We start from the raw sequence: 12,885 nt of genomic DNA, 5'->3' as shown, positions 1-12,885 counted from the left end.
GCCGTACGTAGCCAACCGTGTGCTAATCGGAGGGGCGATGCCCAAGCTGAGACGGTGCGTGAGCTAAGGCTGCCTAGCTCTTGCTCAAGGGAGGCCTGTGTGAGTGTTTCGCACGAGGGTATAACCCCAAGGTTTTTACTTGTAATCAGAATACAGGCGGCATTGTTTTGGACAAACACCCTGAGCGTTGTGTCCCTTTTTCTGAACTTTGCTTATGTGGTCTTTCTTTTGATTTGACATTCGCATATATTTGAATGCGCAAAGAAATATGTTTATAAACAGCATTGTTAATATTAAATGGCAAGGTATGCATTCACTTAATAATGCGAGTTCCAATATGGCTTGACTTTAAATGGTCGCGTGTAGAGATTAATTTCACAGGGAGAATTGAAAATGTTGTGAAGTTACAAAAGCAAATGGTATTTTAGTCACTCAGAAGAAGAACCCCAATGTAAATAATTAAACTATAAAGCAACGACAAAATTGTTCACATATTATGTTGTGAATACAGACTAACATTGCCGTGTGTGCTCAAACTTAACTTTCTTACTTTTTTGTTCAAATGGTTAAACATTAACCCTATCACAACACAACATCCTTAGCATGGAAGTTTATGAACACCATTACTGGGTGTGTTCTTAAATCCACATTTCCACATACCAACCCAAAGGTCAACTTGAGGCTTGAACACAAATCAAAAGCAATACCATGGTATAGATGAGAACATCTTGGTCGTGACATAGACATACATCACCAAAGATACATTTATTTAGACAGCATGTTGACTTTTGATTGACTTTGTGCCCTAGTGGTGATTTTAATGGGAAAAAAGATTACCTTAAAATATTTGTTTTACAATCTACACCATTAGAAATGTAATATTCTTGTCCGAGAGTGTCATTAAACCACAGCGCTTGAGTAATTATTGTCATAAGGAGTCATATAAGAGCTCATTCTAAATGTAAGGACCAAGAGACATATGGTTTGTACAACTTATACCCTTTGACACAGCTCAAGAAATTATGACCGAACATTTTTCCCCACGCTAATCTTACGGGGTGTTATACATTTCTAAACATTCTTCCCGTTTCTTTCATTTTTGTTCGTTGACAGTTGGGAATAGTTTGTTTTTTAAATGAAGAAGAAATTCAAAAGTGACGTCACATGGTGTGTTTTGTTGTTGGCAGTGTACGTGTGTGTGTTTGAATAAAATAATGAAGTGGATCTGGGAATGTAGCGGAAGGTGTGGGAGACTGTGGGAGACTTTGAGTCAAAGGCTTCTGTGGGTTTGCCTCTTTATCAACCGGTGGCGAAGAATAGTTGGTGGTGGTTGTCTTCGCCCCCACAGAAGAGGTTGCAAAATTTGCCTGCAGCATCATGGGCTGGTAATTACAAACATGCTTTTCCATCACTGGTAGATCCACACAGCATCAACGGTGCATGCCAAGAAAGTAACTTGTCCACTCTCATTGTTTACACCTGGGAATCATCCTGTTCTTCTGTTATTGTCGTATGGCTGATGTAGATGCAGAGCAACAACTACATTTTCACATTCAGGTGGTCAAGCCAGATAACCGTGTCAGGAACAGCGGAGTGCATCGCTGTGATGTCTCCTTCGTATTTGTGGATCGGGCGTTGTGTCGTTATATGTTGTACGGTCTGTTCCATTTGTGCATCAGGTATCCGCATCTGCCATGGTTTGTGCAGTGCATGCGATCTATGGTGGACCATGAGCTTCGTGGAAGATCAAAACCAGAGATCTTCTGCAATTGGGTCTTTCACAAGGTGTCTGTTTGTGAGTTCGTTTGAACTCCGTTCATCTTTCCAAGCATCATCGTTTTGAATTCCATCATCTGAGAATGAGGAGGCTTAATGCAACCTTTTTTTTCAGAGATCCATTCAGTTAAGTGGTGGCCGCAGGTTGCTGAGATGATGAAAATTGCCTCAGTGGCCCGCAATCATGCAGCTCTCTTTCATGCCATCAAAACCGTCCCTTGCAGTCCCACCCTCATTGCCATCCTCATGGGAACTCCCCAGGATTATGTCTGCAAAATTTGAGGAGCATTCTGTGTGTGGTCTCGAGAAAGGGAGAGAAGGGAGAGCCATTCTCAGCCCAAACGGCATCCGTTGGACAAAGGGGGATGTGACGCTGATGAAGAGGTTGTGGGGCTTCTGAGCCACTGGCTGAGGTGCCCTTTGTTGATGGGTAATAAAGAGTGCTGCTGAGCATTAGGTCCGGGTAGGGCATCAGACAGGGATGACCTACCCAATAAACTGGGTGGTGATCGTGTGCAGGCTGATTTTTCAAAGCAACATTACAATTTCTTTAACCGCATGAAGAGTTCCACAGGATTAGAACGATGCGATAATGGCTTGCCTTTATAACAACCGGGACCATTTTAATTGTAACAATTACTTCAGACATTTCCATCCTCAACATGCTGAAAATGGTCCTAAGAATGATTATTTAAAATCCTCACATATTGGGTCAGAGGGGAACGCAGGTGGTTCAAATGCCAATCACCTCTGTTCACCTGTAATAACTGGGTCTGTCCCACGCACCTAAGCTGGCACAAAGCCTGGCGTGATTTTATCGCCATTTATTGCCAGTTACTATTGTTTGTGTGTGTGTGTGTTTACATGTGGTGTTTGTGTGTGTGTGTGGCCACCCACCCCCTCGTGTGCCGTTCCGGCCTTCAAAGATGCTCGCTAACAGCACTTTCCCCAACAGTCCGTTAAGGCTATAAAGGGGATCTTTGTCTTTTTCTGTTTCTCCACATTACTTAAGCTGCCCCCACCTATGGTAAGGGATAGATTAATAGAGTTTCGGGATGGATTACATTTCACGTGCATTTTCCAGATTTTACACAAAGTAAATTTTTTATTATCAAATGAATAAGTGTATCTGTATTTTTATTTTTACATTTGCTGACGCTGACTGTATCTTTTACATGTTGTGACTGCAGTACACATTTTGGATAGAGTACAGTAGTTTACCGTTAGCACTACTAGGCGGCTGGGCACGCACGAATGACGTCGTCGCATTTTTACCATCATCATAAACAAGTCTCTGCAGATACCTGCACGGGTGGCCGTTTTAAACCCTATTCCGCAGACAGACCGGAGGGCAAAAAAAAGGCTTCGGTTAGGTAACAATGCGTCTGAGATTATTTCAGAGAATGATTATACGCCGCGCCAGGTGCGCGAGACCAAACTTGCATGGGAGCCCACAGAGCCCTTTGACAGTTCCTCGCTCACTGCTGGCCATGGTGATGAAGAGACCAAGAGCGGATGGATACCTTCGGTTGCTTGTTTCACTACAAGACTCCAAGCCATGCCGCTGATGTCACGTTCATAATGAAAATGACCGACCGTGCTCCTTTGGCTCAGCTTGGGAAGTAAACTTCTGATTCTGCTTGGCCTCGTATGTGTGAGGCCGAAGTTACACAATTTGGTTCTGGCTCAGCTTGGCAAATAGCCAGTGGAAAACCACCGTAACGATGAGGGCCCTGCAATGGCACAGCTCAGATGTGCCAGTAGAAATGAATATGAGAACCCCTGGCATAATCCAGCAGTCAAAAATGCCTATTGCTAATGGGATCATGGAACCACACATGCAGAGCAAGGACAAAGTGGAGGCAGCAGCCCCCTCACTGCCCTCGCACCGCCCAATTGAGATTTTAAATGTGCCGTTTATCGCTCTAAGAGAGAGAAAAGAAAGAAGTGGAGGCTCCCCTTTACCATTCAATCTCGAAGACGACCACTTTCCCCCACTCCTGCCTCTCAAGTGGAATTCTCTGAGTACAATACTGCATCGTTAGCATTCATAAGTGAGTTTTGGCCATCGGACTCAAGGGCATATAGGTTGGGCCCCAGACAGGCCTGATGAGAAGGGAGGGGCGTTGGTACAATTGTACCGGATCTCCAAACTACTATTTTCAAAACATTAAACTAGTTTTTACTATCTTTTATTTTACCAGGTAAGGCTACTTAGCTCTTTTTCAGAAGCGACCTGGCCACAGATGATAGCTCAGTAAAGTGACTTATCACGTGGAAATGTATAGCAGCCAAATACTCTATGCATTTTTCTAAACGTGGAGGGAATGACCAGAAGACCCGGAGAAAAATCCACGTGACCACGGGGAGAAAATCCAAACTCCAAATATACAACAGGTGTCAGGGTCGGGATCGAACCCACGACCTCCTGGATAATAGGTGAGGTAGTTAACATCTCGCCACCGTGGCACCTTAAAATTGGGGCCTGCAAGCACAAGGAGGCCCCCAAAATGTACAATATATATACAAGAAAGGCAATGGGGGGGCCCCCCAGTCAACATTAAGTATTGGGGCCCCAAAAAACTGTCTCAAAATGCCTGGCTACAGATACAGTCCAGGCTTGATTCCAGGACAGGGTAACCTTAACCTAGGTTATTACATTTATATATTTAACAATACATAGCAATGAAAAAAATCCCTCTGCAATATACAAAAAAAGAGTTGGCTTAATTGCTGCCACTAATATTGAAACTAAAGTACTCTACTGTACATTCCTGTTTAGGTAGGGTTTTGTAACAGTGGCTATTATGGTTACAAAGTCATTGAAGCTGTAAAGAACACTTGAACACATCTGCCTTGAAAGGGAACTGCAAAGTACAGGTTTTATTATCAAGAGGAACATCCTTCCCAGACTGCCTTTATAAATTCAGTCATCTGTCATTTTGGAAATAATGCATTGCAGGTTTGAAGAAACTTGTCTTTTATCAGAACCTCCATTCTACGATGCCATAGTCTATCCACTCTGGGCAGTTATACGATGGTTATGACCGTTTTATCAGCACCAGTAATTTGGGCTATGCTTCCATGCATCACGTGGTCTGATCCTTCACAAACACTCACTACCCTTTTATCAAAAAGCGAATTGTCACCTCACAAAAGTGCTAGAACCTTGAGTTCACAGGTCGGTTTTTTTGGTCCCCCTCCAATCCAAGCGCCGACTCTGCAATCTGGCAATAAACGTGGCCGGCATGCTTCGTGAGAAAACAGGTTCGAGAAGGATTACCTTGAGATGGAAACTATGCTCTCGTGCAGAAGTTCATATAACTCTTAAAACCAGGTCACGCAACATTCTGCGAGAAAACTGAACTGTGTGCAGCAGCACATTTAAATGCACGCTTCAGCAGTAAACAGTGCAACATTGTCAAGAAATTGTGCGTATCGCGTCCGAGTTAAAAAGTAGTAATAGAGATGGCAGGAGCAAAGCGATCAGTGTTTTCATGGATGTGCATTACACGTTGTAACTTTTGCATATTTTAATCAGCACAGTATTATAAATGTATGTATCAAATATGTGACGGAAATATTTAATGTTTATAATATTGTGTGACGGTCTACAAAAGAGCCCTGAAGAGACACGAGACGGGATTACATTTTCAATTGATTGTTGGTGTGACTAAGACGATCATTTCATCTCAAAATGCCCACGTGTCGCCCTTGCTGCCGTAGACAGCAAGGGCCACATGGTAAAGCCCAATGAGCTACTATATTTCAGAAGTGACCTGGTCACAAATGATAGCTCAACGAAGTGGCTGATCATTTGGAAATTGATAGCAGCCAAATGCCGTGAACGCGTGTTTCTAAATGTGGAGGGAAAAAAACGGAGAACCCGGAGAAAAAAATCCACGTGGCCACGGGGAGACATAGAACATGAAAACTGCAAATACGCAGGCAAACCAAGAGCAATTACAAAATGGTTCAATGATGCCATACATAACTGTACGCTCGGGTGTCCAAAACTCTCTTTTTCATCACCCACCAGGGAGGTTCTCTATTTTTTTCAACCAGTGTGTAACGCCTTAATTTGCATTTGAATGGAGTTGCTTTGGTGAATGCAGAAAGGCAGACCTTAGCAAAGCACAAAGAATACATCTTGGGAAGCACTGCCGTATTCATTGCAGTGGATTATGTTAATTCGTTGCTCAAAATAATCCTCGGCATCGCCGTGGGGAATATAAATAAGAAAACAAATAAGCAGAGAAGATGTGGAATGACACGTGGAGACGTTGTCCGCTTATTTGTTTGGTTAATTCATTGTTGTCGATCGATTTGTTTACTGTCTTCGTCGATTTCAGCCGAGCCCAGTGAACCACTCATCTCATACCACTCTGAGCTGATGGAAATCATCCCGAGGTTGTTCATGTCTACGTGACATTTCTTTCACGACTACAAATCACTGACATGTTCAGTGTTTCAAAGTTTAATAAGTCCTTGCGTGATCAAGTTAATGCATTTTCAAATTAAATGTAAAATAGAGTGTTCCATTTATATTATACTTTATTCCTTTTAAGAAAATCAGATTATTTTCTTAAATGTACCACTTCTATTTTTTTGCTCACTCAATCCGTGTTTTTAAAAGTCACTTAATATTTTAAAACAAAACTCTCAATACGCAGCACGACACTGGAGTGTAATGTGAAAAGCTGCCATCATCATCATCACCACTACCACTTGAAGATAGTTAATACATAAATGTGGCTACTCATCAGACTTTGCCAAGAAGTTTGAGTTACACAGTAACTTCTTTATAAGGCATTCGTGAAGCAAAAACTGTGGTGGGCATCAGGTTCAATAATTTATTGCACTCCGTTATGTGCAACACATACGTTAATAACAATAATAATACACACATAAGTAATAGTACACACCTGCTTTAAAGCGTGCTCCAGATGTCTTGTGACCCCCATTTAATTCTCTAAAACTTAAAAAAATTTCAGTAAGGTTCACTTAAAACAGAAATAAATGAATAGCCAGCCGTTGCTAATGGGAGGTGCAAATAAATAAAACACCTTGTTGAGTTTAAAATAAAACATACAGATACAGTAGTTATATTCTAAGGGCTTTAGTTGACACTTCGTCCACGAATATGCTACCACACTCAACCTAAGGTCGTTGCTTCTTTACATTTTGATCGATTTTCTTGAAGCATCTTGTACCCAAAGTTTTTTTTTTAATACCACGAATGTCTCATCGTGTGAGTGTAATCAAACGGATTGCTTGGCACATGTTGAGGCCCAAGGAAGATTATACAAGATAGGACATGAAACAACATTATGGTTAACATGTTATGACTATATCCTATCGTACTGGATATTGTTTTTATTCACTGTACTGTATAAAATGAATGCATTTAATCTTTTTCAAGTTTCCAGATGATTGTCGGCCTGATAAAAACCGATGGTTATTGTTATACAAACAGATATCTGAGTCAAAGTTTCACTTTTCTGACGCGCTAGAGAGTGGATTGCCTTCATTTTAGCCATACCGCTAAACCTAGATGCCCTTTGAGAATCATACTCTCTTCCACACTTTTACTTGAGAAAGACCCCTTGACTGTTTATTTATATCCCCTCACAGTGTGTAAGCAAACTGGAATATTCGAATCCCCAACCTGGTCACAGAATGTTTCAAAATCCCAGACACAGCAGATTGCATTCGCTTTTATCAGGATCTCATTGGGAAACTGTCACTCGTTGACAGTGGCGATATGTGAACTACCTCGCCTGGTGTGCAGGAGGTCGTACGTTCGAGCCCGACCCTGACGCCTGCTGCTGTATAGTTGGTGTTTGCGTGTTCTACCCGTGGTCGCGTGGAATTTTATCTGGGCCCTCCGAGTTTTCCCTCCACATTTAAAATCATCCGTTTAGAGTATTTGGCGGGTGTACATTTGCACGTGATAAGCCACTGTATTGAGCCATCATTTGTGGCCACATCCCTTCTGAAAAAGCGCTGTATTGCTCAAGTGGGCCTTACCTGGTAAAGCAATAAAACGTTATTGTTGTATTGACACTTGCTGCTGTTCACCTCATTGCAATTTGACAATGCTCTACACAATGAAATGGAAAAAAAAGCTGCTTCATGTATATCCAATTATGTATTTTACGACACATTTTACTTACTCGATGTGACCCAAAAGTATATTATGAATAATGTTTTTGATTTCCTTACCTATATTGCACTGCATGTTAAGTTGTAACGACATGGCGATGTTTTCAAATGTACTTTATTTAATCTTTTAACTAATTTCAGCCTGACTTCGATACAAACAAAGACTTTTATCGTAGATATATGTTTGGTCAAGACTTCGTTTAAATGTTGTTGATCATTCCTTTATGAATCTTATCTTACCTGAAAGTTAATTTAAATAGTTTACTGTTATGATGTGTCTGTTATAACTACCCTACCGTACTAAACCATTGATGTTATGGCACGTGGGTTATTTTGAAACTAAATGATTTAACCATCAGTTTAAAGCACGATCTATCAAGCAACAAAACGCTGTATCATTCATTAAATATGCAGTACTTGAGTAAGTTTTAATTAAGTATATACTGTTGACATAGTATATAATCTATTTAAACAAGAAAAAAATGCGGACATTATCAACACACACGCCACAACACACGTTCAGGAAATACCCTGTAATGCACAGGTAAAGTCATCGGTGGTGGTTCCCAGTTGTGCCATCATCGTATGACTCACGTTGTTTTCCACTAGGTTCAATCACCTTAGTAGTGTGTTTGCTAGGAAATCAAAGTTTTTCAGTTCTCATTTTTTTGTAAACTACCTTTGTGTTTTTTTTACTTTCATAACATTACCCCACAAGTCGCAACTAATACAATGTGTCTTATTTTCGGGTTTTTTTCTACCAATTCGTGATGTGGAGGTAGGGGGGGATTTCCTGTTATCTGACAAAAATATATATGTACAGTATAAAAAATATATCGTACAAAAACCTTTTTGGGGAATCGCTAGTGATGCCAATAAAAAGCCACCCACATCCCATGCCCAGACTAATCATGAAACCCGACTGTAATGCACCGATCATATAATAAACACTTACGTGTTAAGATTGTCATTACTTCCGAACAAGCGTGGAGTGCATAGGTGTAAAGTCCTCCGTTTAAAGCACGAAATCACGAATGCCCCGGCTTAAACGATGTGGCACTGAGTCAACACATGGGCAAGTTTCATCACGGCTACTCTGACACTGCTCACCGCACTCAACAAGGGACCTGCAGCTTTAAACATGTGTTGGACCGTGAGTGTAATGTAATCATGATTACAGTAATATTCTACAGCCTGTTGTCAATATACTGCTGAAGGACTCACCACACCACGTAAATGGGCGGGCGGGGTTACACGTTGGTTAGTGCAGGTTGGAAAAATGTGGGCTCAAGACGGGTTAAAACATGGTAATTAAGTAAAAAAAAACTACATTTAGATTTAAAGCTTTCGTGACTGCAGGGATTCATATTCTTGGTTCTTTCGGTAAAGTCACGTAAAAGGGAAATAATAAAATAATAAAAATAAAAGATAATAAAGTTATCATGACGACTGCTTGCGTTGTGGCCAAAACGTCGTGAGATCTTTATGTTTTATTTTCATTATTTTATTATTTACCTTCTACGTGACTTTACCGAAAGAACCAAGAAAATAAAAATTACATATATTCTAACGTTACACTACTATCCGACCGATAAGTGATTGATCGAAAGTTAAACGTGCACACGTGATATTGGGACGAATTGCTTCATCGACAATTTGAGACGAGCCATGACCATTCACTCGCTGTGTCGTTTAACTCGAAATGTGACCATGACATTGGACACTGACCCACTCTTGGGACAAAAAAGAAACGTCACGCACTCTTTGGTGTCAATTTAAATATAAAAGGCTGCACTTTTGTTTGATTGTTCCCCCACCCCCCCCCCCCACAAGGCACCACGGCAGAGATTAATAGTGTATAGAGCTCGCAGGCATTGGTGTCACGTGGTGTGCGATTATGGAGAAGCGGTCTTGTAGTCTGACTGCTGAGAATTAGTTTAACACGTAGGAGGCTTGCGCGACAAATGTTATCCACAATACAGGTTTATTTTTATTTTTTTGGGTGAGATCGCGTTCGTAGAAATGTGTCGTAAAAACCTGCTACCACCCGACACAGCCCATTAGTAAGTAAACAAAATATGCCAATTCACACCGGAGTGCTGTACTAGTAACGAATTGGCATGTTTTGTTTACGTGGCAAACATTACTAATTGGGTGTGTTGGGTGGTGGCGGGTTTTAACGACACATTTATGTTTACGCGATCTAACCCAACCCTATATTTATGCTGATAATTAGTTTTCGTACTTGTACCTTTCTGCCTGGGTCCCTTTGTTTGACAACAAAAAATGCAGCTCGGGTTTTGATTTCACAAAACAAGCCCTTACTCTTAAACTCTGTCGTGCTGGTATGTCTTAGTTATGTAATACACGTTTAGAGAAATCGGTATGCTATACACTAAAAAAGCATTGCATGCCCCACAGCAATACATGACACCGTAGATACAATTTGCCCCAACGTTAAATGTTTGCGGCATAGCGCAACTGCACAACATTTTGCAGGTGTGGGATGTCTCAGGGCAAGTTAAGAATTATTTCTACCAACCCCAGAGCCGAAAGGTAATGTAACCGCATACCTGGGTGACAAGTGAGCTGTTTCTTTTTCTTTTCCACAAAGGGATTATTGTAACTCACGCACACACACAGCGAAATAGGACAACTTCAAGCGAAGATCTACATGCTCCGTAAATCAAACACACGGTACCTGAGATCGCTGAGATGATTCCAAACCAGAAGATGAGCGCACGCACCACTCCCATCAACATATTGCGTGCCTGTGCGGGGCACGTTACACGCACACACACATACACACACACACACACACGTACACACACACATACACACACACATACACACACACACACACGTACACACACACACGTACACACACACACACACATACACACACACACACACATACACACACACACACACGTACACACACACACACACACGTACACACACACACACACATACACACACACATACACACACACACACATACACACACACACACGTACACACACACACACACATACACACACACACACACATACACACACACACACGTACACACACACACGTACACACACGCACACACATACACACACACACACACGTACACACACACACATACACACACACACATACACACACACACACACGTACACACACATACACACACACACATACACACACACACACACGTACACACACACACGTACACACACGCACACACACACGTACACACACACACATACACACACACATACACACACATACACACACACATACACACACACACGTACACACACACACGTACACACACGCACACACACACGCGCAGGTGAAGTTGATGTTTTTGTTGGTCTCATAAAGGCATCCAAGCAAGCCAAGGCACTGCTACTAACGACTGACAACGGGGGGAAAAAAACACAAGCGATACAACTTATTGAAAGGAAAACAACAAAAACGATGCATCCTATTGAACAGGTACACAACTTTGAAACGAACTATACGGTCATTTTCGCAAGATAACAACGCAAACCCAACCGAGCACATTGAATTGGTTGAATAGTGCAGAACAAATGGTTGGTTCGAGCAGAACTTACATAAGAAGGCGTTTGTCGGGTAGATCGTGTGTATACGAGTCCCATCAGACAGGTATGTGTCACAAGGCGCTGATCCCGTGCGTGCCACCGACTGATCTGTGCATAGGGATGCGACGGAGAGAGAGGAAGAGGGTCGTCTGGGTGGGAGAGAGAGAGAGGGAGGGAGAGAGAGAGAGGCTGGCTCCCACCCCCCGCTGCGTCACCCAGGTGTAGGTGTGTCCACACTCTCAAGGTGTGTCCGGTCGATCCAAGGTTCGGCTGTCGAAGTCGCTCCCACCACCCAGCTGCCGGCGATCATCACCGCCGCGGGAACTCCACCCACGCTCGGCGTTCCTTCCCTTCCCTCCTCTGCTTTAGTTCGCCACCGTGCTCGATGTTTTCACAGCCCTCAAAGGTGCTCGACGAGTAGGCGGTAGCGATTGCGGGCGGGTGTTTTCGTTCTTTCTTTTATTTCTAACGGAAGAGACAAATGTGGGTCCCACGATTCGTATTGTTCTCTCCACCTGCCCGCTAGGGGAGCTGTCGAGTGTCCGACAGTTCACCAAACTCCGCTCCCATCCATCACCAACATCATCACCATCATCATCTCCACATCTCTTCCTCCATCATCATCACCATCACCACCACCACAGCATGTCCTCGCGCAACGCGGCAGCCGCGACGATGTCGTCCTCCTCTCTACGCGAACACCACCGGATGATGACGACGCCGCCGCTTCTGGAGCGCGATGAAACCACGTGCGGCGCGACACGCCGGGGTGCCGATTTGCGCATTGGTCAAACGCGCGCGGTGTGACCCGCGCCAGCGACACGAGAGGAACACACACGCAGCAGCAGCAGCAGCAGGAGCAGGACAATGAAGCGATGGAAATCTTCGGCACGGACTAAAGACTACGAAGGGAAATCGGCGGAGGTGGTGGTCGAGCCGGGCGTGCAGAGGGGGGGGGGGGGGAGCACACACACACGCGAGCCCTGCCTCGGGCTAGAACGCCACGTGAATGGCAACGACGAGTGGCAACTTCCGTGTGGGAATGCGTGCGAGCCGTGGCGAGGTGGAGGGGGGTGGGCAGCAGAGTCGCCGATGTCGAGGCTCGCGACTGCGGTCTGTTCAACTCCGCCCCCCGAGCGTGAGCCACGGAGAGCCCCCGCCACCCACCACAGCACCACCCATCGCTCGCGCGTGTGCCGGTTTGGGCCTCCCCTAGGTCGACTCAGCCTTGACGCAACACCGTGTGCGTGCAGTGTGTGAACATCAGCGTTGGGGAGGCAAAGGCGGCCGGGGGGTGGTTGCTGGTCCAAGCCCGACTGCTACGTGTGTCCTGCCCGCCCTTAATAGG

The 12,885-nt window shown here is 43.7% G+C and overlaps 1 protein-coding gene across 1 annotated transcript in view; it reads right to left on the bottom strand.

Annotated features, from left to right (window-relative positions):
• LOC133346162 (integrin beta-6-like) overlaps positions 1-12,489 on the bottom strand; it is a 59,228-nt gene extending 46,739 nt beyond the window's left edge. Inside the window, exons 1-2 of the mRNA XM_061557616.1 lie at positions 11,550-12,489; positions 10,643-10,712 (exon numbers count right to left, since the gene is read on the bottom strand). Of these exons, the coding sequence (XP_061413600.1) occupies positions 10,643-10,712; positions 11,550-11,594 (115 nt within the window). The 5' untranslated portion in view covers positions 11,595-12,489. The remainder of the gene's footprint in view (positions 1-10,642; positions 10,713-11,549) is intronic.
• Between the last annotated feature and the right edge of the window lie 396 nt (positions 12,490-12,885).

Source organism: Lethenteron reissneri, chromosome 23 (genome assembly GCF_015708825.2).
Source record: "Lethenteron reissneri isolate LAM-NWPU_2019-01 chromosome 23, ASM1570882v1, whole genome shotgun sequence".
Classification (NCBI taxonomy): Eukaryota; Metazoa; Chordata; class Hyperoartia; order Petromyzontiformes; family Petromyzontidae; genus Lethenteron; species Lethenteron reissneri.
The sequence above is the reverse complement of the archived record's forward strand: the minus strand, read 5'-3'. Positions and strand labels throughout refer to the sequence as shown.